At 41.1% G+C, this 27,292-nt stretch overlaps 2 protein-coding genes across 2 annotated transcripts in view; both read left to right on the top strand.

Moving 5' to 3' along the window:
• The first annotated feature begins 3,047 nt into the window (after window positions 1–3,047).
• On the top strand, window positions 3,048–8,285 carry CER1 (cerberus 1, DAN family BMP antagonist). Its single transcript, XM_020886870.2, has 2 exons — window positions 3,048–3,587; window positions 5,518–8,285. The coding sequence occupies exons 1-2, from the start codon at window positions 3,081–3,083 to the stop codon at window positions 5,830–5,832; spliced, it is 822 nt and encodes a 273-aa protein (XP_020742529.2). The 5' UTR covers window positions 3,048–3,080; the 3' UTR covers window positions 5,833–8,285.
• Window positions 8,286–21,463: 13,178 nt separating this feature from the next.
• Window positions 21,464–27,292, top strand: part of ZDHHC21 (zinc finger DHHC-type palmitoyltransferase 21) — a 72,609-nt gene continuing 66,780 nt past the window's right edge. The window contains exon 1 of the mRNA XM_070480523.1: window positions 21,464–21,547. The gene's annotated coding sequence lies outside the window, so the exon portion shown is untranslated. The remainder of the gene's footprint in view (window positions 21,548–27,292) is intronic.

Raw genomic sequence — 27,292 nt, 5'->3', positions numbered from 1 at the left:
ATATATGTATACATGTAGCCAATTCACTTTTTTGTACAGCAAAAGCTAATGCAACATTGTAAAGCAATTATACTCCAATAATAAAGATTTTTAAAAAAACTGAAAATAAAAAAAATAAAAGGAACCAGGAACATATCATAGTTAGCTCCCACACCATATTTATAATTAAGTGGCCAGCTAATATAAATTATACAATTAGAGTGGCCAGTTCTGAGAGGTTTATTCCATTGGATGGCTGAGGGAAATTAAGAAATTCAAACAGCAGGCAATTTTTAAAATATACTCTTAAAAATGACAAATACTAACATTTATTTAGTAGGGATCAACTGTACCTTAATTAATACTAGCACAGGTTCTCTGGGTATTTGGTACAAGTAAACTACATCTCTTCTGATTAGATTTCTGGAAAAATGATCGTTCATTTTTAAAAAATCATTATTGTAGGTAAAAGGACTTATCTGAGGCTTTGGCTCTTAGAAAACTGTGGAAAATTCTGAAGGAGATGGGAATAACAGACCACCTGACCTGCCTCTTGAGAAACCTGTATGCAGGTCAGGAAGCAACAGTTAGAACTGGACATGGAACAACAGACTGGTTCCAAATAGGAAAAGGAGGCTGTATACTGTCATCCTGCTTATTTAACTTATATGCAGAGTACATCGTGAGAAACGCTGGGCTGGATGAAGCACAAGCTGGAATCAAGATTGCCGGGAGAAATATAAATAACCTCAGATATGCAGATGACACCATCCTTATGGCAGAAAATGAAGAATTACTAAAGAGTCTCTTGATGAAAGTGAGAGTCAAAAAGTTGGCTTAAAGCTCAACATTCAGAAAACTAAGATCATGGCATCCGGTCCCATCACTTCATGGCAAATAGATGGGGAGATAGTGGAAACAGTGGCTGACTTTATTTTGGGGGTCTCCAAAATCACTGCAGATGGTGATTGCAGCTATGAAATTAAAAGATGCTTACTCCTTGGAAGGAAAGTTATGACCAACCTAGATAGCATATTAAAAAGCAGAGACATTACTTTCCAACAAAGGTCCATCTAGTGAAGGCTATGGTTTTTCCAGTGGTCATGTATGGATGTGAGAGTTGGACTATAAAGAAAGCTGAACGCTGAAGAATTGATGCTTTTGAACTGTGGTGTTGGAGAAGACTCTTGAGAGTCCCTTGGACTGCAAGGATATCCAACCAGTCCATCCTAAAGGAGATCAGTCCTGGGTGTTCACTGGAAGGACTGATGTTGAAGCTGAAACTCCAATACTTTGGCTACCTCATGCGAAGAGCTGACTCATTTGAAAAGACCCTGATGCTGGGAAAGATTGAGAGCAGGAGGAGAAGGGGATGACAGAGGATGAGATGGTTGGATGGCATCACCGACTCAATGGACATGGGTTTGGGTAGACTCCAGGAGTTGGTGATGGACAGGGAGGCCTGGCGTGCTGCGGTTCATGGGGTCGCAAAGAGTCAGACACAACTGAGCGACTGAACTAAACTGAACTGAGCTCTTAGAATTCAGGCATAACTATTAAGAACAGTAGTTCTGGAAAAAATATTCCAATGGGTCACTTCTTAGAAGAAAAGATTAATCATTACTGAAAAAAGGGGTCATGTTCCAGGATTATGTGTGTTACTGAAAGCAAGAAATATGATGATTGAATTAAAAGGGGTGAAAGGCAAGCAGGTGTTAGGATGATTCCCAATGGAAATACTATTCAAATATTGTAGAGGGTTGATGGAACTGAATTCTGAGATTCATTTTTATGAAAATGTTTCTTTCTTACACCTTTGTCTGATTTATAATGTTTTAAAAATGATAGTCATCCAACAAATTTTCCTTTGATCCCTGAATACTCATGTTTGCCTCCATCTTTTTTTAACTTGGTCATCAATTATTGCAGAATGAAGAAAATGATGTGGGCCAGCCAGCTTCATGCTCCAGAGCTATCAAACCTGGTTTGTAGAATCCACGTCTTCAAGTCTGGCTCCTTGTTTTGAGAAAAAAAAAAAATGTCAGTAGGGTGGCTTTTGGGAAAGACATTTCCCCCTCCTCACCGAGGGCTAATGAGCTGTCAGCCTATTACTTAGAATCCTGTTGAGAGATTTGTGTGAACAATTGAAAAAGTTTATCTGATGATTAACCAGTTGTGAAATTTAGCACCAAGTATTTGATTCTTAAGGTGAGGGGATTATTTGGGAATTGTGAGTTTCCATGTGTGGAAAAGGAGACCATACTCCTGTTACTGTTACTATGCAAAAATTGACAACCCCAACCACATCTCAGTAGTAGGAGCATCCTCTTCTCAATGAATGTAACATCCCTCTATTTCTTCCTTTCTCTTTCTTACAACTTTTGTATATTTCTTTGGCTGCTCCTGTGTGTGTGTGTGTGTGTGTGTGTGTGTGTGTGTGTGTGTGTGGAGCCTAATGGCCTGAACTTTGGTTAAACGTATACATTAATTTTTACCTGATACACTTCTCTCTTAAAAAAGAGAAGGAGAGGAAGGGGACAACAGAGGATGACATGGCTGGATGGCATCACTGACTTGACGGACATGAGTTTGAGCAAGCTTTGGGAGTTTTGGTGATGGAAAGGGAAGCCTGGCGTGCTGCAGTCCATGGGGTCACAAAAAGTTGGACACAACTGAGAGACTAAACTCTCTCTTAAAAACATGTCAGTTCGAGCTCAGCACAAAGCAGATGCACCACAGATGTTAGCTTACTCTGCCCCTAATAACAGTGATGGGAAATCCAGGCAAAGAAGTGTTGTTTTCACTAATACTGTTCCTTAAATCTCAGACGATAAAGTGTCAGCTAATTACCCCCTGGGTCCCTGGCTTTCACTGGAGCCTTCTAAAATACACAAAACCAAAATGAAGGCAGAACACTATTAACACTCCATAATTCAAGCAAACAAGAGATGTGTTTACTCTGCCTGGCTACTGACACCTGCCTTCCCATCCCACAAGGCAGGTATCCATATATAGCATCTCCCCGGTCACATTCCTGCAAGGAGTGAACCTCTTTCTGGGCCTCACAGCCTGTGAATCTGCAAGAAGCGGGCCCCGACAGCATGCGTCTTCTCTTCCTTCAGCTGCTGGTGCTCCTGCCTCTAGGGGAGGCTGTACAGCGTGGGGATGGTCGCCAGAGGCAGAGTTCTGTCTCTGTCGTGCTCCTAGAAAGGAATCGCAGAGAGCTGTCCGTGGGCACTCAGGAGGAAGCAGAGGAGAAGCCAGATCTGTTTGTGGCCGTGCCACATCTGATAGGTGTCAGCCCTGCAGAGGAGGGCCAGAGGCAGAGAGAAAAGATGCTGGCCAGGTTTGGGAGATTCTGGAAGAAGCCCGAGAGAGAGCTGCACCCATCCCAGGGCTTGGTCAGTGAGCAGTTATTCCCTGGGACTTGGGGCCTCACTCAGCCCAAGGATAGGATGCCGATGGAGAAATCTCCTCTCCGGGAAGAAGCCAAGAAATTCTGGCACCACTTCATGTTCAGAATGAGTCCAGCTTCTCAGGGGATCATCCTGCCTATCAAAAGCCATGAAGTGCATCAGGAGACCTGTAGGACAGTGCCCTTCAGCCAGGTATTTGTTCTGGGTGGGGGCGGGGATCCAGATTTTCAGGAGGGAGTAGACAGCTGGGGTGGGTGAAAAGCAGGGGATGAGTGTGCCAGGAGTCTGAGTCTCCTAATTTCCAGATTTGGTCCTTGGACCTTCATTATGGGATTTGGCAAAGTATGCTCATATTCCCTAAATTTCTTTCTAACCTTGGAAATGCTGCAAAGATGGTATGATGGTACTGCTAATGTTAGTAATCACTCATATTGATCACACAGAGCTTTGTGTTTTTTGGGGGGGGTTATTTATTTGTTTTTTACACTGGTGTGGTCTATCTGGAGAAGTAATTGATTGTACCCCCAGTTACGAAATTGGGAACTTAGAGTGATCACTGGAACTTCTCCCGAGCTGCATCTCTACACTCCATTAGACATGGATGAGCAGGTGGGTTCCATCTGCAGATAAGTGGGATATGCTAGACTCCTCCCCAAACATGCATGTATGATGGTCTTAATCTCTGTATTTCACACCCAGCTACTTCATAGGTCTATCACCTATGTCCAGCTTGTCAGGCAAAAGTTGCCAGATTATTTCTAGCATTACCATAGCAAAAATGATTTAATACAGCAGATTTTCTCATAAGCTTTCAAAAAGTAATCTTGATATGAAATCACATTTCCTCCCCTTAGAAATGCCTGTCTCCCAGTTCATGTTGTGTTGGCTGATTTGTGGTTAGGATGATTGATTCCACACTATTAAGACCAGGGAGCATTCTACTATCTACTTCCTCCAGTCAGTCTGGCAAAGCCCACGCTCCAAATGTTAGATTAAAATTGAGAAATTGCATCAGGTCCTTAAACACAGAGATAGTGAACCAAAAGCAATGCAGGGTAGAATAAAATTTTACAGTCCAGTAAAGCGACCCAATTAAGCAGGCAGTATTATAAGGTAATTGACTGTGCAAGGCAGTTAAGTATTCTGAAAAGGCAAGGATACGTACAGTGACGAGGCAATGATCAAATAATAATGACTGCTTTGTTGGTCCATGCATGTATAATTAGAAAATTGCTCCTAAGAACTGGGCAATCAAGTTTCCTTTGAACTCTTAATTTGAATTCTATTGCTAATCAAATTAAGAGTAAGGTGTTTGGCTCATATATTTTGAAGGGCACATAAAGCTAGGTGTCTGGGGTTACGGGAGAGGCAGAAATGATGTCACACAACATGATTTAGAGGTGTAGGTGCTGCAACTTTGCTCCATGCAACTTTAATAAATTTGAATGTACTATAAACACTGCAAAATAGGACAGAATTAAATTCTTGATGTTCTGATCTATTCTGTGAGCTATTGAACAAATATGTAATGAGAAGTTATTATGTACAATGCACTGTGAAGAGTAGAAGGGTAAGACACATTATTGACAAGAAGCAAGCCATTAGAATTTTTCAGACCAGTAACATCAAACTTAGAGTTTGACATTCAAGTGTAAACGTTTTCATATTACCTTAGGTATTTCCTACAGGTTAATTTATTAATTTACCCAATAAAAGAAATTTACTTGAGGTAGCTCTATGCTCTTAAGATACCATCACTTGGATATTTGCAAAATGTATCCAACACTGGAAAGATTTTTAAATTTTAGTCTAAGTTATCCTCAGGCTTGGGAAGGCCTCCATGGTGGCTCAGATGGTAAAGAATCTGCCTGTAATAGAGGAGAACTGGGTTCAATCCCTGGATCGGGAAGATCTAGAGAAAGGAATGGCAACCCACTCCAGAATTTTTGCCTGGAGAATTCCATGGACAGAGGAGACTGGTGGGCTACAGTCCACGAGGATGCAAAGAGTCAGACATGACTGAGCAACTAACATCCTCAGACTTAATAGTCTAGAGCTTCTGCATCATGTATGTCAAAGAAATGATTCAAGATAATTTAATGGAGATGTGTTTGCCTTTTAGACTATCACCCATGAAGACTGTGAGGAAGTGGTTGTACAGAACAACCTCTGCTTTGGAAAATGCGGGTCCCTGCCTTTTCCTGAAGCTGCGCAGCACCCCCACACATTCTGCTCCCACTGCCTGCCTGCCAAGTTCACCACGAGGCATTTACGGCTCAACTGCACTGGCCTGGCCATGGTGGTCAAGGTGGTGATGCTGGTGGAGGAATGTCAGTGCATGGGGAAGACAGAGCATCAGCATGGCTACCCCGAGCAGGCTGGCTTCCGGGCAGAATTTCATGTCCAAGATCCCTTTATCCCAGGATTTTCAACGTAAAAAAAAAGGAAAGCTATCTTACTATTATCAGCAAAATTACTGGCTACTCAGTCTGAAATGTTAAATGGGTATGTAATATTTTAAGAGAAAGATGGTTTACAAAATAGTTGTGAAAATGAGTTAGAGGTCATGATATTTATTCATCCATTTATCAGTGCACATTTGGGATCTAGTCTCAACTCTGACACTAACTGGGTATAGCATGTTAATGAGATGCAGAAGCTTTTTCCTGAAGTTTTTCATCTATAAAGGAGGGACTTAAACTAGACAATTGCTAAGGTCCTTTCTGCTACTATTATTACATGATTTATTGTCTACAAGTTTTGGTAAGAGTCCTCCATCTGAAGATGGAAAAGAAATAAACTAGACCATAAAATGGGTTTCTTTAATAGCTTGTCAAAGCATTAGCAAATATATATATGTATTTATATATACATATATATACGTATGCATCTGAGCCACAGTCAGCTCCAGGTCTTGTTTTTGCTGATTGTTTACAGTGTCTTCATCTTCAGCTACAAAGAATGTAATCAATTTGATTTGGGTATTGACCATTTGGTGATGTCCATGTGCAAAGTCATCTCTTGTGTTGTTGAAAAGGGGTATTTGCTATGACCAGAGGCTTTCTCTTGGCGAATTCGGTTAGCCTTGGGAAAGCTGGAGAAGATTGAGGGCAGAAGGAGAAAAGGGCATCAGAGGATGAGGTGGCTGGATGGCATCACCGATGCAATGGGCATGAACTTGGGCAGACTCCAGCAGATGGTGAGGGACAGGGAGGCTGCAGTCCATGGGGTCACAAAGAGTTGGACACGACTGGGCGACTGAGCAATATATGTATGCATGTATGTGTACATATCTATGTGGTGTTTGCAGAGAGGATTCCTGATCCTTGTAGCTGTCTTTGCTCTCAGACCATGTTTTATTTGACTTCTATCAGATGATTAAGTAGGTCCATAGGTGGAAGGAGTTTGGTGTTTGGTTGCCTCATTACTTTTTATACTTCCCATATAAAATTCTTAATGTCAGGTCTCTAGCTTTGAAGAAGGAACACAGATGTTACTTTTAGTGGTTTACATAAGCAGAAGGAACAATCAATCATCGGTAAACAAACCAGTACCTAAATTATGGGGAAGGAAAATATATGATCAGTATCAGGTTTGAAGGTTAATCCAGAGATGTTGATGCAAATAACCAAGGAATTCCTGTAGATGTCAAATTAAATAAACTGCAAATGACTTAAAATTTAAAAAACAATTTACAGGTGGAATCCGTTTCCTCATGCATTTTGGTTTAGGTAGTTTAGTAATGGTTCTGTGTTTGTATGACTGTGTTTGTGTTACTGCATAAAAACTCTGTTACAAATTTTATTCTGTAAATGCCACAGTTTCAAATTCTGAAAAGATTCCAAATATTTTAATGTATTAAATTTTCATGTATGATGCATTCTGGGAAATGTTATAGCATTCATTTGTCTTATATTTTGCCCTTATTTGTTTTACCTCTCCATTAATTTAAAGGCACTATTGGGAGATTATCTAGTAAGAGTATTTCTGAAATGGTTTCATAGGCTAATGACACTGGTCCAAGTGTTTCTTTTAACACTGCAATCCGCTTTCTGTTAAGGTCCTTCAATCACTGTCTGTCAGTCATTTCTCCTGTGTGTATTTATTTGTATGAAAAGCATGCAGAACTGACTTTCCTTAACCATATTTCTTTTTCTAAAATCATTCTTTAAAAAATTCATCTTAAAAATGATTTTATTTGAACCCCTTTACTTTCAGTGTACCCAAGAATGTATATCCCAGAACAATAATTTTTTTTTAAAAGAAATTAAAGTCTATTTTAATTCTATTCCTCTTTAGTCACACCATCTAACCTGGTGTTCTGAAGAAACAAATACATTTATATTTAGTGTATACTCTACAACACATCAACGCAATAGAATGCATGCTACAGAGATATACATGCAACATTTATATTAGAATGTGTTATACCCTTCTGTGGTCAAAGACAACCTAATTGGCCAAGATATGGTCATAAGGATAAAACTGTTAAGCATTAATGATATCCCAGCTGGTCAATATATTTTGGTGCCAAAAGCTATTGAGCAGCTGTCTAGTTTGCAATTGTCTCACCCTGATTATGTAAACCTATCTCTGCCAATTGACTATCTTTCTCCTCCTCACACACTTGCAAATCCCTTTTATCTATCCTTGCAAATAGACTCTCCAGCCCAAGCCCCAAACGATCATCAGTTTTATTCAAATTCTGCTCTGCCCTTGTTCAAGTGTGAATTTGAGATGAGATAGCTGATGGCTGTAGCGGAGATCACATTCAAAGAGTAGCAGCATGGAACTCACGAAATTGCCCACATTCGATGATCTTTATTTACAAAAAAGGCAATGTCTGTTTGACATAATACATGGCAGCATAAGAAACAGAGGAAACACACAAATGTTGAACAAGCTATTAAGTGCCAGATACTGTCCTGAGTCTTTTAAATAAATTGTATAATTTAAGTCATGTGTAAATACATAAATAGTATAATACTAACAAGAATCACATGAGATATGTAAATACCCTATTTTGTAGGAGAGGAAAATAAGCCTAAAAATTTTATGCAACTTGACTAAGATCATGTGAGGCATATTTTCTACTTGTATTAAAATATTTGCCGATTTGCTGTTTGTCAATTTAGATTTAACTCCTCTAGGTCTCTTGCCTATAGCTCTCAAGGCTAATTTATTTTTTACCTCTGGTCCAGCCCTCATGTTTGAAGGACAGTGATGTTATCTCTTGAAAGAGAAGTCATCCTTAGGTCAAGTTCTCAGCCAAGCATTGCCTTGACTTAAGAGGTGGTCATGGCAAGCCCCCTTCCTCAATTTTGGTCTCATTTTCCTCCTGTATAAAATAAGGCTGGTAATAATTACTTCAGAATTACTGTGATGATCAGGTTTAGGTAACAGCACATCAGGGAGCTTTAGATCCTATAAAGCTAGGATAAATTCACTCTTCTCTATTCGGACTTTAAAAAAAAATTGTTTTGAGACATTTAAAGGACATAGAAAAGTGCAAAAAGCAATACAACAGACCCTCAATTTCCCACTACCAGAATAGTTAACGTTTTGTCATCTTGTGCTTCTTGTCTATTTTCTTAAAAGTATGAACCACTTCACATATATGTCTTCTCTAACTACCATGCTGATCTATCCTCAAGTCTCTGAGCACTCAATACTTACCACCCCCCAGTCTTGTTTACACTTCCAATACCTTTTTTATTTTTGTAAAGGTACATACACATCCATAAGTAATGCATACTATTTTTGTGTATATGTTCCTCTACTCAGCAAGTATTTATTTGTCCACCAGTTCTGTGCAAGACAGAGTTGTAAATCTACAGCTGTGTCCACAGCAAGGAAACAAGTCAGACAAGGTCCCTGGTCCTACAGAGTCCATATTCTAGTGCAGGGAGACAAGCAACTTGAAAATCAATCAATTCATCAATCAATCAACTGAAAAGGAAAAATATCAGATGGCTATAAGTGATAAAAATAAAATAGACAAGTGTGCCAGAGGTTAATTATGTTAGACTGAATAATCTGTGAAAGTGTGACAATAAAGCTGAGTTTTAAATTACTACAAACATGATATTCTATATAAATTGCTCCATGGTTACTCTTTTCTCCATACAGGATTCCAGCTTGTTTTTACAACAGTTTTTAGAGGCGTTTTTTCTATACTATTTTATCTCTTTTAGAAAATATAGCATGAAGTATTCCTTACAGGGAGTGGTTAACGTAGCTTTGATAATTTATTTTTTTGGTGTGTATAGTCTCCTTAACCTGTCAGTTTCATTCATAATTAAGAATGTTATGTGATCTCTGAATTTTCACTGATAATTTATGCTATACATGACATTATTCTGAGGACCCTCGGATAAGCAAACATAGATAAAACACATTTCCTCCCATCCTGTAGCTTATAATATAATATCAGAGATAATATATGCAAATTATAAAGCAATAATAGTGAGCAAGTCCTGTATATTATACATCTTTGTTAGTCTCCCATTTCTAAAGTTTTATATATTACATTATATATCACAATATATATATTACATTTATATATTACTACTATATATATAGTCTCCCATTTCTAAAGTTTTATATATTTACATTACATTTATATATTACATATAATATATTATTAGATATATTTCTTTATATTATATAATAGTATTATTATTTACATATTTTGTGATTTTTATATATTTGCATATATTCAGAAACATACACATATGCCTACAATGTATAATTTTAATATTTTGTAAGGAATAAAAACTCAATATTTGTAAAGGTAAATGAATGAATTTTGGGAACTACTCTTGAAAAGGCCTGTGGGGTACATAGGGTGGGGAACTTGGAATGGCAGCCAACAGGCTTAAAAATGTATTTGATAGACTGTGGGGAGTTTTTGAAGTTTTCTGAGCAGATTAGATGGTATGGATTTACACAGTAGATTCAGAGGGCCTCATGACCCACCCCCCCCAAAATGTGCATAATTGTTGTGGTTATGGACACACTTCAGGGGAGATCATCTAGAATTTTCCTGAGCTTCTACAAGATTTTCATGAGCCAAACATATTAACAGTGGAGCTGGTCAGTTGGAATGGAGAGAAAACATGGAGGCCAGAAGAGCTGGAAGAAAACTTGGAAATCATGTTCACAAACCTCTTCCAAGCTAATCTCAAGAAAGTCAAGTTTCCATTTCAAGAACAGAGAAGGAGTTTTAAATATACATCAGTGGGTCCTCTTCACCTTGTTTAATGTTCACTTTCAGGAGTTGGCAATGGTGAAATGGGTGAGTAATCATACCTTAAGCAAAGGAATGGACTTTCCTGTAATACGAGTTTTCCAAAGCCAGGCCCTAGTTATCCAGCCGTGTTTCCGGGAGAGAGCTCAGATTTTCATTTTATTGCCACGCTCCCTCCTGTTTTGTTTCATTCCTCATCCTTTCATCCAAAAGAAACAACCAGTGACCCATCTCTGGGTGTGGACTTGAGTTAATGTTTCTCAAGGAAATGGTCACAATTTCCTCTTGTCTACCAGCCGAGGGAAACACGCCTATTTATGTTCAATATCCCAGGAATAAGAGTTTCCAGTACATGCCTCTTTATGTCACAGTTCCAGTAATGAAGGGAACCTGCATCCTGCCTAAACCCCAGACAAGAAATAGGTAAAAATTTAAATGGATGCACAGATTTTACCTCTTATGGCTGTTCAAATAAAACACTAAAAGGATGCCTCCATCAAGGTCTCTGGGACCCATGGGATTTAGTAATCTTTGAACATTTAAAAAATAATGTCCTGGAACTTCTTGGGACCGTGAGAACACAGGGTGGCACTATCATTGAAGGGGTCTCCTCCATGTGCAGAGATTGAAAAAGGCGGCTTTACGCCCCTCATTCCCCTGTGCCATGGCCATGTTTGTGCTAAGTCACTTCAGTCATGTCCAACTCTGTGCAACCCCATGGACTGTAGCCCGCCAGGCTCCTCTGTACATGGGATTCTCCAGGCAAGAATACTGGAGTGGGTTGCCATGCTCTCCATAGGGGGATCTTCCTGACCCAGGGATCGAACCCATTTCTCTTATGTTTCCTACATTGGCAGGTGAGTCCTTTACCACTAGTGCCACCTGGGAAGCTCCCTAATTCCCCTGGCCCTCTGCAAAGGTGACTATGAGACCAGGCATAGCTCTAAGGAAAATAGTTCAAAGCAGGTGGAATTTTCTTTGGTGTCTACTTTTCCTCCTTTCTGCTTCACCCTTGAGCTCCGTTCCCTCTCTCACCTTGATTCTAGGATATTCAAATTGTCTACAGTTGCCCAGGGCTCCTAATTCATGTGCATTCATCTGTGTAGTTCATCCAGTTAACATCTATTCAGAATGGATTAAACGTCAGGCACTGAGCTGACCCACTGAGGTACCAAGATGGCTGTGACAGCTTCCTGCCCTTGAGGATACAGAATTTACCAAGAGGAGAGTTCAGATTTCGTCTACAGGTAACTACTCCTTCCCCTTGGCTGTGTGTTAGAATGGTCCATGAGCATTTAAAATACAGAAGTTCTGTTCCAGTAATTAGAGGTAGGTGTTGGGGACAACAGGCAATTGTCAATATATTTTTAAAGCTCTGCTGGTGATCTTTCCACCAGGGCAGATAATGAGTAGGTGGGAGCTACTGCAGAATTCCGGTCACAGGAATTCTGAACACTGGCTCAGATTTCTTCTTGAATTAGAACATGATGCTGTTCTCTCAGTCCTTCTTGATCCTTTTGTTGTTCACCAAAACTCTCTTCTAAGTTCCTCAAATTTCATTTTCAGGCAGGCTTATGAATAGCAGTTCCCTGGCTCAGTTAACTAAACTGCAGTTTTTGCCCAGAGGAAATAGAGGAGTTCAATTGAATTTTTTTTCTACCCCAAATCATTACCTCTCTTTTTTATATACCTCTTACATGTACCCCTCTATTAGCATTTAGCCCTATAATTCATTAACTCTCATATTTTAGTGTGCCTCAAACTTACTTCAGGTGCTCACAAGTAAGACTTTTTTTGGTTTCACACCCAAGGCATCTGATTCACTGGGTTTGAGATATGTTCTATCATCTAAATTTTTTCCACTTCTTTATCATGAAGATTTTTCAAACATACAAAATAGTTGAAAAAAATTAGATCCCAGAAGACTTCCATAGCCTCCACTTCAACTGAAGTGACTGTTATGTTTGCCATATTGACTTATCTTTTTTGTATATATGTGTTCACTACATATTTTTATTCTATAGGCCCATTCAAGAGTAAATTGCAGATATCATGCCATTTCACCCTTAATTCTCCAATACACATCACCCCAAAATGAGGTTATTTTCCTATACAATTAAGGATAATAATATCATTATCACCCCTAAGAAAATTAACAACATTTCCAAAATGTCATCAAGTTATTTGCAGTTTAACAGTCACCGTCTGGATCTTGCTCTCTCTCTCTCTCAAGTAGAGAGCTGGAAATTTCAGACTTTATGATAGGCTCATGGAGGAGATCTCAGGGGAGCAAGCAGGACTTATGAGACAGCCCCAATAAGTCTTGAGTTTGCTCTGAGTAGATTTCACAAATCAGGACATCGGTCCCCTGGAGTAGGAAATGGCAACCCACTCCAGTATTCTTGCCTGGAAAATTCCATGGTCAGAGGAGACTGGTAAGCTACAGTCCATGGGGTTGCAAAAGGTCAGATACAACTGAGCACACATAAACGTAACGTCCCAGCTGGCCAGAAGGCCCATTCCACTTGACACAAGGCCTAAGAGAAGCCAGACAGTCATACAACTCCTAGGGTATATTCCCACATACTGGCTTGAACTAGAAAGTAGAAATGTTCTCTCTGGCCCTGGGAAACTTCAAAGAAAATCCTCCTGCCTTCATGTTTACAGAAGTTGGGTGATGAGTGTAGAGAAAGGCTTCTACAATCATTAACTACATACCTAGTTTAAGGGATAAGATTGGCTTCCGTGGAAATGATCAGTTGAATGATTCTTTGCTGTGATTAAAGCTGCTTGACACTGTGGCCCCGCATCAGGCTTCAGGAGAGCCGTGAGAAACAGAGATGGTGGGAGTTGGAGTTTGATATCTGCACAGTCTCTAATATTGCCTCCATAAAATAGCGTCAGCTGTTGTTGCACATGATGTAATATTAACATGCTCCTTTAATATCTACAGCATGCCCGTAAAAGACTTCGATGATGATAACTAGCGATTTCCGTGGTAGTTAATGAATGACAGCACAACGGTGATCAGATTGCTTCAGGAAGGAGTCTCTCAGAATGCTGGAATTCACAGATCCAGACCACAGCATGAATCTGGGTGCAGGACTTTCTAAACCCAAGGCTGACCCATTTTATTGTTGCCTACGTGATTCTATAGGGTTGTATCTCTAGGTTCTCCCCAGACAACAGAAGTGGACTGGGAAAAGGTGAAGGGAACAAGGGGGTCAGTTGCTAGAATAGGTACGAAATTAGGGCAGACTTTTTGTTTTTATGATGTAGTTACAGCGAAAGTATTTTTTTTTTCTTGTTGCTGTTTAGTTGCTAAGTTGTGTTTGACTCTTTTGCGACCCTGTGGACTGTAGCCTGCCAGGCTCCTGTGCCCATGGAATTTTCCAGGCAAGCATACCGGAGTGGGCTGCCATTTCCTTCTCCAGGGGATCTTCCTGACCCAGGGATCGAGCCCTCGTCTCCACTGATGGGCAGATCCTTTACCATTGGGCCACCAGGGAAGCCCACAGTGAAAGTTACTGGTTGATTAAGAGAGCAAAGAACAAAGACGTGTGTGCATATGGTATGCACGTCTATCAGTCTGGCAGGCATTGCTATCCAAAGCAGCACAGGTACTTAATAAACTGAAGATGTGGTCAGTGTATTCCAGCTGTTCATTAATCTTTCACCATCGCTTGCACTGAATTCCTCAATTATGCATTTGCTTGCTTCATGTTCGTCTCCATTGTAACACTCTGAACCTGCATTGCCTATGGAATTTTCCCTGACATCTCTGCTATTCCACCCATGTCAATTATATTTTTACCACTGAAGGCTGTGATTCCCTGCTGTGGCACTGCAGGTGTCAAAGGTGAAATATCAGGCATTCTCTTTTTCTTTTTATCTATTAGATGTAGATTCCACGAATCCGAAGCAGGTCCGATGAGTTAGTAGGCTTGGAAACCAGCAAAAGTTAAGTCTCTAAAGTGTTTTACAGCCATAAATATGATTATGCACAACAGCCGAAAGTACTATTTTCATTACCTCTGGCACCTAGGTTTTCTTTGAAGAACTCAGAAACGATGTTCTTCTCCTGCTGCTGCTGCTGCTGCTAAGTCACTTCAGTCGTGTCCAACTCTGTGCGACCCCATAGACAGCAGCCCACCAGGCTCTGCTGTCCCTGGGATTCTCCAGGCAAGAACACTGGAGTGGGTTGCCATTTCCTTCTCCAATGCATGAAAGTGAAAAGTGAAGGTGAAGTCGCTCAGTCGTGTCTGACTCTTCACAACCGCATGGACTGCAGCCTACGAGGCTCCTCCGTCCATGGGATTCTCCAGGCAAGAGCACTGGAGTGGCGTGCCATTGCCTTCTCCGGTCCTTGTCCTCGTCAACGTTATCTCCACATGAGCCACATGGGCTGTCCCTTTCGGTCTCCTCATCACCTTTCCTGGTGCTAAACAGTCTCATGTTTTCTCTTCCTTTCAGAGAGCCCAGCATCTCCTGGGCTTCCCTTGTGGTTCAGCCGGTAAAGAATCCGCCTGCAATGCGGGAGACCTGGGTTGGGAAGATCCCCTGGAGAAGGGAAAGGCTACACACTTCAGTGTTCTGGCCTGGAGAATTCCACGGACTGTATAGTCCATGGGGTCACAAAGAGATGGACACAACTAAGTGACTTTACTTGCAGCACCTCCTGTTCCTGTTTCTACACAAAGATGGAAGCCATTCAGTTTTAACCCTTAGTTTTCCTCCTGTCCCCTTCAAAATTTCCCACTTGGTCATCCTTTGGCTTTTCTTTGCTTCTGACTGAGAATTAAGCAACTGTTTCTTTTCTAGCAAAGATAGCCCTCCTATTTGGACTCTTGATTCTCCTGGTGCTCCTGCCCTTCACTTTGTTCAAGTTTCCAATTCTGACTTGTATTCTGCATCTCTGTTTTTATGGTCTTGTCAGTTATCTCCATCTCTTTTTGCTATGTTATAATAACATCTCTCAAAGAACAATTTCACTCAATCTTTCTCCATCATGCAAAGAGGTCAGCATCATCAAAATTGCCCTATTTTTAATATGTTCTTTGCATTGAATCAGAGCAGAACTTGCCATTGTCTTTCTAGGCCCATTTTATTTCTGTCTTGGAACTCTGTTAATCCTGTTTACTTAGAATAAGCTGTTTTCTGAAATACCACTCACAAAAATAGTTTTTCAAAGCAATAAAAAGCCTTCTACTTCAATCCATGTTTCTCCAAAGGCTCAGGGCAGGCTCTGCCCAAAGCATCACTTCCTCGCATGTTGGAAGAATCCATGTGGGAAACTGCTGAGTCTCCCTGCTGAGGATGGCAGCTATTTTGCTGTGCCTTTGACACAAAAAGGGAGAACTCTTTCCTGAAGAATCTTGATTGCTGAGTCCTGACAACATATCTGGCTTTCATTATCAAACAGGCTCTAAAACTTACTCAGCCCAGGACTACCAGGAACAAGTCTGTAGCATAACAAAAGCAGATTTATTGCCTTGGGAAAAGGGAGGACGCATCAGAGGAGTGACTGCCACTAGGCTGGTGGGAGGAAGCAAGCATCTTTGTGAACTGGGCTTTTACTGAAGGACTCTGAAGACGGTCTGAGGGAAGCAGGGATCAGCTTCCCACTGGTTGCTCTTCTGAGGTGCGATTTGAAAAAGAAGGAACTTACTAGGAATTGGGTGTTGTTAGCAAGTGAAGATGTCAAGAAGACTGAGCAATTGGGTATCCCTAGTAAGAAATAAAAAGAGCACGTGGTCTGGGGCATCACTGGTCAGTAACCACCCAAAGAGAGGGTCATTATTGTAATTTCTAACTGCTGCATGACCTTGGCAGAAACAGTGTTTTCTATTAACGTTGCAGCTGCCTTCATCTGTGTCTGTCCTCCCAGCCTGATTAGTGACAGGGCTTTTTTTTTTTCCTCCTCTTTTCAGTCCAAGTTAATTTTCGCTCTTTCAATTCCAAACAGATTTTAACTCTTTCAGCATCGTAGACTCTAAACTCACCTGATCATTCACTGGGATACATTTCCCCACCTAAACAGTTGTAAGCATTTTAGTTCATCTTGGTTTAAATTAGTAGGAACTTGTAGAGCAAACATCAAGCAATTTAAGAGCTTGAAGCAAAGTCATGTGGCTTCACCCATAGGTTCCATTTTAGGATATTTAGAGCTTTTCCAAATGCTCCACACCTCCCCACAACTTTTGATAATGCCACTGCCCTCACAAAAAGTCTTTCCAGAGTACAGCAGGTCTACTGTTGTTCAGTTGCTCAATTGTGTCCAAATCTTTGCAACCCCATGGACTGCAGCATGCCAGGCTTCCCTTGCCCTTCACCATCTTCTAGAGCTTGCCCAAACTCATGTCCATTGAGTTGGTGATGCCATCCAACCATCTTGCCCTCTGTCATCCCCTTATCCTCCTGCCTTCTATCTTCCCCAGCATGAGGGTCTTTTCCAGTGAGTTGGCTCTTTGTATCAGGTGGCTAAAGGATTAGAGCTTCAGCTTCAGCATCAATCCTTCCAATGAGTATTCAGGGTTGATTTCCTTTAGGATTGACTAGTTTGATCTCTTTGCAGTCCAAGGGACTCTCAAGAGTGTTCTCCAACACCATAGTTCAAAAACATCAACTCTTCGGTGCCCAGCCTTCTTTATGGTCCAGCTCTCGCATCCATACGTGACTACTGGAAAAACCATAGCTTTGATTATATGGACCCTTGTTGGCAGGTCTATTACTCTACTCTGAAAGCTTAATAACTCCTCACTGGAAATCTCATTGTCTTTGAAGCTCACCATAATTGGGCTTTTTTCTACCTTTCCATTCTCCTCTCTGTCTTTCTCTGTGTTTTACATTTGAGCCACACCAGAGGGACTCTTGCACTTCCACACCTCCATGCCTTTACTTACACTTTCCCACATCCTGGAGGGATCCTCTGTCTAATCAAAATCTTACTCTCATTTATCCGATGCAAGAACTTTCTCCATGAACCCACCCCTGAATCATCTTGTTGACACTGTTAGCTGCTTCTTTAGCACTTCCCATAGTAACTTGTCCATACCTCTGGCTAGCATTGCTTTTCTTCTGTCTCCTAAGAATGCAGTGTTTTTTAGAGTTATCCTTAATATTTTGGGGGAGAAAAGAGTTATTTTACCTACTCTCTATTTCCTAGGGAAAGTTCTTAACCTGAAGCTTATTAATTCATTGTGGTTCTTTGGAAACATGGGAAGGTAAAGCATTTTGTGAAACTCTAGGTATAAAGCTGGAGAAGGCAAAGGCAACCCACTCTAGTACTCTTGCCTGGAAAATCCTATGGATGGAGGAGCCTGGTAGGCTGTGGTCCATGGGGTAGCTAAGAGTCAGACATGACTGAGCGACTTCACTTTCATGCATTGGAGAAGGAAATGGCAACCCACTCCAGTGTTCTTGCCTGGAGAATCCCAGGGACAGCAGAGCCTGTTGGGCTGTTGTCTGTGGGGTTGCACAGAGTTGGACACGACTGAAGCGACTTCCCAGCAAGTATAAATCTAAATGTATAAAACATATATGTACATGTTTATATACTTGGGTAATTTGTTAGGAAGAGAGTCTATGACTTTCTGCAGATGCTCAAAGAGATGCGTAACCCCAAAGAGGTTAAGAAAAACTATTCAAATATTAGACTGTTGTGGAATGGGCACTCTGCCACTCAAACAGATGGGGGAGATGACTATAAGCAACCAAGAAATCATGAATGTGCATCAAATGTGGGTGCTTAGGGCATGGTACCCAGCTGGGCAGGTGGAGAACGCTATCCATCCCAAGCTGCCAAAGGCTATTAGCCAGTACTGATTAAACTCTGGACTGCACTTGTACTGACTTTGGGAAATTGCAGTAAAATTCTGTCCTCCGCAGTCAAGGCACAGAAGCACAGTCGTTGGCTGAGTTTATCCACATAAATGCCCTGACTGTGCCTTTGTTGAGAAGCCAAATTGGCAGTGGCAGCAGTGCTACTTCTCCTTTCTACTTTTTTCTATTCCCAGATAAATATTAGTTTGATTAATAATCATGTTTCAGTCAGTCACAGGCACCACAAAAACTAAAATTCTGAAGGGAAAAAAATAGTGCATGGCATATGTCTTCTCTAAAAGTAAGTAGAAAAGCTCCTCAAAAAGATTATATGATGCCATATCTTCCTATTCTCTCTATATAACATGGGTTTCTAAGTGTGTATGTTGCAGCACAATATAGTCATATGAATGATATATGAATATCATATATATATCATATATATTATATATGATATATGAAGTCATATATATGAATGATAAAATTATGACTTGACCTTCAGTGTAAGGGATAGGCCCTTGATGATACTTCTTAACTGCCCATGCAAAAAAAAAACAAAAAAAGGCTCATGATTTTGAGAATATCTTTCCTTCCACCTATCTCCTTCCTTGCCTTCCTTAGAAAATTCTTCATGGATTTGGCTAATAATATTTTAAAGACACATGAGCAGTACTTACACTTCCATAGTCATGTGCATTCACATGCTCATCAACTAAGTCTCATTTTGGCACCTGTTGAGATCGTTTGCCACAAATTATTCTCTTTCACAAGGGTATACTAAGAGACAGCTAAATAATATGCACTTCAGTACCAGGGTTTAAGGGGGGTAAAACTTCACATGTTTCCTCTTCCTCAAAATGACTATCAGTATGACTTCTTTCTTTTCAAACCAATCCAATTATAAAAATCCTACTACATCAAAATCATTATGATAAACAATGATAATTCTTCCAAAAGCAAGTGTGACAACCTTCAAACCTAGCTATTTGTGAATGAAGGAGCTTAGTTCTCAAGCTAAAATGCAAAAAAACAAAAAACAAAAAAAAAAACCTTGCATATAGCCAAAGCAACCCCAATCAGTGAGTTCCTTCTGGGATTAACAGGTAATATTCCAACTCAGTAATTTCATTTTTTATTTATTTAGTTTTGGTTCTGCTGAGTCTTCATTTCTGCATGGGCTTTTCTCTAGCTGTGGCAAGCAGGGACTACTCTCGAGCTGTGGTGTGCAGGCTTCTCCCTGTCGTGGCTTCTCTGGTTGCAGAGTGTGGTCTCTAGGGCATGCGGGCTTCAGTAGCTGTGGCTCCTGGCTTGAGAGCACAGGCTGAATAGTTGTGGCGCGCTGGCTCAGTTGCTTCTCAGTGTGTGCGATCTTCCAGATGAGGGATTGAACCCATGTCTCCTGCACTGGCAGGCAGTCTCTTTACCACTGAGCCACCAGAGGAGCACTTCAACTCAGTAATTTTAAAATGAGCATGTATTAGCATCATCTAAAAGGTCTGTTAAAACACCGACTGTTGGGCTTCACCCCCAAAGTTTCTATGTCAGTAGGTCTGGGTACAGCTGGAGAACATGAACTTCTCAGAAGTTCCTAGGTGATTCTGCTGCTGCTGGTGTGGGGACCACACTTTGATAACCACCAGTGTAAGACTTTAAGATTGCAAGGTCTTATATTTGTAACTAATTCAGAAACCAGGACATAACACCTTTGAAAATACTTAGCAATACAAGGTAACATAAGGGTCCAAACTAAACTACAGTGTGTGAGATATTGAGAGAGAGGAACTCTGGGCTGGCAGGATTTCAGCTGAGTCCCAGGTCTGGATAGAATTAAGATCATGAGAGGAAGATGGAGGGCATTTTAGGAAGGATAGATTCAGAAGCAAGATAGGTAGAGATAAGGCTAGAGGGATAGGTAGGGACCAGTTTGTGAACAGTGTTCAATGCCGTTCTGTAGAGTTCAGATTTTAGAGTTTAGCAAATAGAATTTTTTTTCCCCCCATTCACACATTATTCCTCCTGTGGCAGACAGGCTCAAAGATCCAGCGTACTGCAAACTTGTTAACCTTCCCAAAGTACTGTTCAGCAGAGGTGAGGGGGAGAGGAAAGGTTTTGATTTATCTTTGGTGTTGGACAAAGACAGAAATTGAAATTGAGAGGTGGATTCTTTGCAGTGTTGAGTCAATGTGTTTTTCGTAGGTTGCAGGGATGGGAAAGCCAGTAATTTTTGGATGACAAACACAAAGTAAAGCTTGTTTCACTACGAATTTTGGTTGCCGACAGGAAAAAGAAAAATCTTGGTTGTCTTGAGCAACTTTGGCTCTTGTTACACAGAGGGTCTGAAGTGGGCAAAACCATTCACTAGAGTTCAGAGCTTTTCAATCTTCAAGGTGCACGTGTAGGCATCACTTGTAACCCTTCGTAAAATGTAGATGCTGATTCAGCAGGCCTGAAATGGCGCGTTTCTAACAAGTTTCCAGAGGATACTGATGCTGGGGACTGCAATTTGAGGCAAGGTACCAGGGGCCATCCAGTGTGAGTTAGCGGTAGAGAGCCCGCGGGACAGCCCTTTCGAAGGAAAGAGGATAAACGCGATCCTTAAAGAAAGGCCCCTCTCCAGTCACTCAGGAGAGTGGGGACAATGGTGTGGAAGGAGGAGGAGGAGGGCCTGGGCAAAGCTGGGAAGGTGGCAGCCCGGGAGGGTGGCGGCGCCGAGGTGCGTCAGGTGCGAGTGTTCGGGTAGCGGCGGTCCGGGGGCACGTGGCCGCGGCGCGTCACTGCCCGCCCCAAGCGCGATTTGTGGTCTTTGGGCCCTCGGCGGCTCCCATCGCGGCCCCCCGGGCGCGCAGCGGGGACCGCGGCGGCAGCCGCAGCCGCAGCCGCAGCCGGTCACTCCACCGCGCGGGCGGGTGCACCTCTCCCGCCTGCCCGGCGCTCTGGCTCCGGAAGCGGAAGGGGCGCGCAGGCCCGGCTGGGCGGCGGCGGCGGGACTAGAGGAGAAGGAGGCGGCGGAGGCGGAGGTGGAGGGGGACAAGCCGCCTGCAGCCGCGAGAGCAGTGGCGGGGAGAGCGAGGCCCCGGCGCCGGTGAGTGTGTGCAGGCGCGGGAACGCCACGGCAGCCCGGCGCCTGCCCCAGCCCGGCGCCCTGCCCCGCGCGCTGTCCTCTGCCCGCACCTGCCCTCACCCCTGCTCAGAGCCCCGGGGCTTCTCCGTGCCCTGCACCCCTGGGGTCTGGCCTTTCTCCCAGCATCTTCCGCCAAGGAGCAGCAGCCACCCCTCAACTGCCCCTCCCATTACTGGTAGTTTGGTGGTTTCCTGTTCCAGTCTCGGTGATTTGGGGTAGTTTTTTGTTTGTGTGATGTTTTTTGTTTTTTGGTTTTTTTAATTAAAAAAAAAAAAAAAAGAATCTGTGCCTGAGCTTCTCACGTATGAACTCTAGTTTCCCGTCTCTGTACGCACGCCCGGAGACCTGCTAGAGATCTGGGATTTGTTCTTGCCATCTCAGCTTTTCATTCATTCCCAGATCGCTGGGGTGAGGCTTCAGAGGATTTGCGGGAGGAGAAACAACTTGCACCTTTGCTGACCACCTGCCTCCCTCCCCCAGATCCAAGAGTGGTTTTGAGAAAATGGCTTATGGATGGCAGCAGTTTGCACTTGTTACCATTCACTATAATAGGCCACTGAATTTTAACCATTTAATGCTGTGGTCTTTTTTAAGCTGTATTTGGGTCATGCATTAAGATCCTTTGTGAGTCAGTGGAGGATGAAGTTACCTCTAGGGCTAAGGGAACCTGACTGGTTATTATTTGAAAATATTGCAGTATACCATCTATAAAAGTACAAGAGGAAGAAAGTCAAGGTCGTTGTGGGCGGGTCATAAATCATAGTGTGAAGTTACAGTATAAAATAAAGACCAGTAAGTATAATTAAGCACACAGGTTAAAAATATTTGTCAGATGGATCCAAGATCTGTTATGCTAATATGCGTACTTTAAATATTCACTGCCTTCCTTGAAGTAAAAAGTAATAATGATAATTTTCATTTGATGACTGTTTAGTACATGCCATTCCTTGACTAAAGACTTTTGGTGTAGTGTCTTGTTAAATCCTTCCAACTCCTCAGATTTTTAAAAATTTTAAGAATAAAATCCAGAGAGTTGCTTTATTTTGCCTTAGGTGTGCTGTGTTGTCATGGCAAAAAGTATTTTTGAAAAGATGAGAAATCAGTTGGAAAGAAAGAACCAAATAATTTGGTGTTGTGGAAAGAAAAACTCAGTCACTGTTTAGCTGTGGTTTCCTGGGTAGGTCAGTGACCAATGACATTTTTCATCTATACAACCAGGTGAAGTGAAGTCGCTCAGTCGTGTCCAACTCTTTGCGACCCCCATGGACTGTAGCCTGCCAGGCTTCTCCATCCACTGGATTTTCCAGGCAAGAATACTGGAGTGGGTTGCCATTTCCTTCCCCAGAGGATCTTCCCAACTCAGGGACTGAACCCGGGTCTCCCGCGTTACAGGCAGACTCCTTAACAGTCTGAGCAACCAGGAAATTGGGCCAAATTCTTTAAGCCTTATTTTAGCTGCCCCATGCTTATTTGGAATATGCTAAGTTTTTAAATAATTTAAGACCCTTTAACATGTTAAAGATACCCAAAGAAGTACTAGTAAAATTATATCAAAATAGAACCAAAAATGTATAATTCCATACTTTTAGTGTAATCTTTGGTGTAGTACTATTCCAGAATTCCTCATTTGGAGATAAAACAATAGGATTATATAAGTCCTTTCAAACTGTTGTGATTTCTGTTTAATTTAACACACTTTTGAAGCCATAGTTGGAATAAATGAACTAGAGTGTATTTTAAATAATGTGTCACATTGCCTACCTGTAGGGTGTTTCACTTAATGAAAGAAATTTAAGCATTTAAAAATGCAAACATGGAACCATCAGCTTAACAGGTAGGTTCTTAAGAAGTAATCAGTGACCCATAAAATTTTTTACTTCTTATTTACTCACTGCCTGATTCCTCTAATTCATAGAGATGGATTCAGAGCCTGTGGAAAAGCACATGTGTAAAATAATGTCATGTATTAGTGAAGAAATGAGTTGAGAAGTCTAGTAATGTCTCCATGGAGCTTTTTTTTTTTCCAGGAATTGTAATTGAGTGTGAGTCAATAAAATCTTTCTCAGTGTAGAAAGACTACATAGTGATGTTATCAGTTCTACCAGACATAACAGGGAAGGTGAAGGAAAAGCTATTTGTATTCCCAGGAAGTTGTGTCCTAAGCTCAGTTGTACTTTTGCATTAAGGAATGAGGGCATTTTATCTTACTGGAGTGAAACATCAGGACTCAGTTTCAGATTCTCAAACACACTAAAAACAAATGACACTTTAGCATTGAGAGAAACCAGTGCATTAATACATCTAACTAAAGTTGAAAATGTTAAAAAATATAGATGACTGAAAAGAATAAATGGAAAAACACGTCTTTCTCATTATTAAAATATTGATTTTTTTCTTTTGGTTAAGCACCTAGTAAATTGAGTTTTCTGAATGTTGAGCTTTAAGCCAACTTTTTCACTCTCCTCTTTCACTTTCATCAAGAGGCTTTTTAGTTCCTCTTCACTTTCTGCCATAAGGGCTGTGTCATCTGCATATCTGAGGTTATTGATACTTCTCCCGACAATCTTGATTCCAGCTTATGCTTCTTCCAGCCCAGTGTTTCTCATGATGTACTCTGCATATAAGTTAACTAAGCAGGGTGACAATATACAGCCTGGATATACTCCTTTTCCTGTTTGGAACCAGAAAGTGAAGAAGAACTAAAGAGCCTCTTGATGAAAGTGAAAGAGGAGAGTGAAAATGTTGGCTTAAAGCTCAACATTCAGAGAACTAAGATCATGGCATCTGGTCCCATCATTTCATGGCTGATAGATGGAGAAACAGTGGAAACAGTGGCAGATTTTCTTTTTGGGGCTCCAAAATCAATGCAGATGATGACTGCAGCCATGAAATTAAAAGACGCTTACTCTTTGAAAGGAAAGTTATGACCAACCTAGACAGCATATTAAAAAGCAGAGACATTACTTTGTCCTCAAAGGTCCGTCTAGTCAAGGCTATGGTTTTTCCAGTGGTCATGTATGGATGTGACAGTTGGACTATAAAGAAAGCTGAGCGCTGAAGAATTGATGCTTTTGAACTGTGGTGTTGGAGAAGACTCTTGAGAGTCCCTTGGACTGTAAGGAGATCAAATCAGTCCATCCTAAAGGAGATCAGTCCTAAGAGTTTATTGGAAGGACTGATGTTGAAGCTGAAATTCCAATACTTTGGCCACCTGATGTGAAGAGCTGACTCATTTGAAAAGACGCTGATGCTGGGAAAGATTGAGGGCAGGAGGAGAAGGGGATGACAGAGGATGAGATGGTTGGATGACATCACCGACTCAATGGACATGAGTTTGAGTAAACTCCGGGAGCTTGTGACGGACAGGGAGGCATGGTGTGCTGCAGTCCATGGGGTCTCAGAGTCGGACGTGACTGAGCAACTGAACTGAACTGAAATTGAGTTAGCCTAGTTTGAAAAGCGTATCTTAATAGATACAAAACAGCACTACTTTCATTGGTAGCTACCTATCCCAAAGTAATGTGATGGTAGTTTATTAACTTATTTCCCTCTTTTGATGTGCTCTGGTGAAAAAATGTGATATTTGCACAGTTTGTCTTCTGCCTTTTAGACCTCTGTTTCCTGGTGCTTTTTCTCTCAAGTGGGTTAACTTTGTCCATTTAAGGACTGAATAAGTTTCTGCTCTCTTGTCTGTTGCTACTAGTTCCACAAAAGGGCAGGCTTAGGTAAAAATTAGTATTTTACTACTCACTGATTCATTTAATTTTAATTTTAACTTAACATGCTCCACTGTGGTCTCAACCTGGCTTCTGATTTTAAGGCTTTTATCAGTAATTATGGAATAAATCACTTTTTTTTTTTTTTTTTTACTGTTGTAGGATTTTCAGCTTCAGCAAGCAGGGAGAGATTTTTTTTCTTTCTTTCAGTATTATTGTTTTTAAATCATGTCTGCTTTGGTAAAGCCTGGTGTGACAGAAATCTAATTTAGCCTTTTGGTTTTGTTTTTTTTTTTCCCCGATCTGTTCTTGGTGCAGTGGTTACTAGATGGGGGTAAGTAGCTGTTGCCTTTCCTCATGGAAGAACATGCCTAATTCACAGCCAGGAAATGCCAGAGCCTTACTTCTGGCTTTTCCTGTAGCTGAAGGTTTTTTCCTTGTGCTGTTGTTTGAGCAGAAGTTACCTGTGTTCAAAGGAAAGGAGCTTCTGTCCCTGCCCTGCATTTAATACCAGTTCTTTCCTGGCTGCCCTGTCCCTTTTCCTAAATGAAGAGTCCCACGTGGGCAGTTTGTGCTGACTGAAACAATATTAGGTAGTCTTTAATCATATCATCCCACACCTTTTGAGTTATTTTTGTTTTTTTGTTAGGAGGTTTGTTTTTTGCTAGAAGAAATTACTGTATTGCAATACTTTTAATAATGGTATTAATTTACTTTTTTTTTTTTCACCTATGAAGCAGATATACAGAAGAGCCTCAGCTTATGTTCAGTTCTGCCCATAATATAGTGACTTAAAGACTTGTTCTAGGAAGTGGATTCTTGAAACCATCAGTGGTACAGGTTTGACACTTTGTTCACCCACATTTTCACAGGATCTTGCTGGAGACCTTAGCAGATGGGCCAGAATTCCCAACTGTAATTCTGTATTTTTCCTTAGCTTTTGAAATCAGGTCCTGATTTTCTCCCATGCTTCATTCCTTAACTCGCCAGGCTTTCTACTTTTACCTGGAAAAGATTTAGCTTAGTCACTCTATTTTTAGATCAGATCTCTGTTTTTGGTTTTTTGCTTGAAGAGACCACCTGCATGCCTGCCTGGTGGAAATACAGCCTCCCTACGTGCTTATAGTATGATGCGAGGGAAAAGGCTATATACTGTCTGAGGTTTCACATCCCTTGACAAGTATTTCTTAGACTCTGGTGTTAGAAAAAGTAGATAGCTGGGTATAGTTAAATTGTGTGTGCCTGCTAAGTCATTTTAGTCGCGTCTGACTCTTTGCAACCTGATGGACTGTAGTCCACCAGCCTCCTCTGTCCATGGGATTCTCCAGGCACTAGTACTGGAGTGGGTTGCTATGCCCTCCTCCAGGGGATCTTCCCGACCCAGAGATTGAACCTTGCGTCTCTTACCTGCCTCTAGCGCCACCTCAAATCACTGCCTTAATTAATGATGGCAACCCAGAAACATTGTTTCATCTTGGAGTTTTTAAGACTAGATGTAAAATTCATCTTTAAGTCCTTCCTTCCCCTTACAAACTCCCATTTAAAATTACCATTGTTGGAGGTGTTTCTTATTTGCCAGGCAATTTCTCCTTTAGGTGTGACAGTCACCTTGTGTGTTGGTATTTTAATCACCATATTAGAGATGGTTAAACTGAAGCTTCAAAAGAAACTGAAGCTTGAAGAGCTAATAAAAGGCTCTGTAATAATTTGAATGTGACTCTCTTAAACATTAATTTCCTACTCTATTAAAATAAACGGAATACCTCTGTGATATTTTAAAAATTACATGACCTATTTGGCTAATTGTTAATGACAGCTGTATCCTGATATTTTAGGTAGAATTACTTGACTAGTTTCTCAGAGTCGATAAAATTGGAAGTTAAATAGCTGTATAAATATATACAGTTATATATTTATATTTTTAAGATTTATTTAAAGATGCATTTATAAGGTTTAAATTTTATATATTTGTATAATATGTTAACCATTT

Source organism: Odocoileus virginianus, chromosome 18, assembly GCF_023699985.2.
Source record: "Odocoileus virginianus isolate 20LAN1187 ecotype Illinois chromosome 18, Ovbor_1.2, whole genome shotgun sequence".
NCBI lineage: Eukaryota > Metazoa > Chordata > Mammalia > Artiodactyla > Cervidae > Odocoileus > Odocoileus virginianus.
The sequence above is the reverse complement of the archived record's forward strand: the minus strand, read 5'-3'. Positions and strand labels throughout refer to the sequence as shown.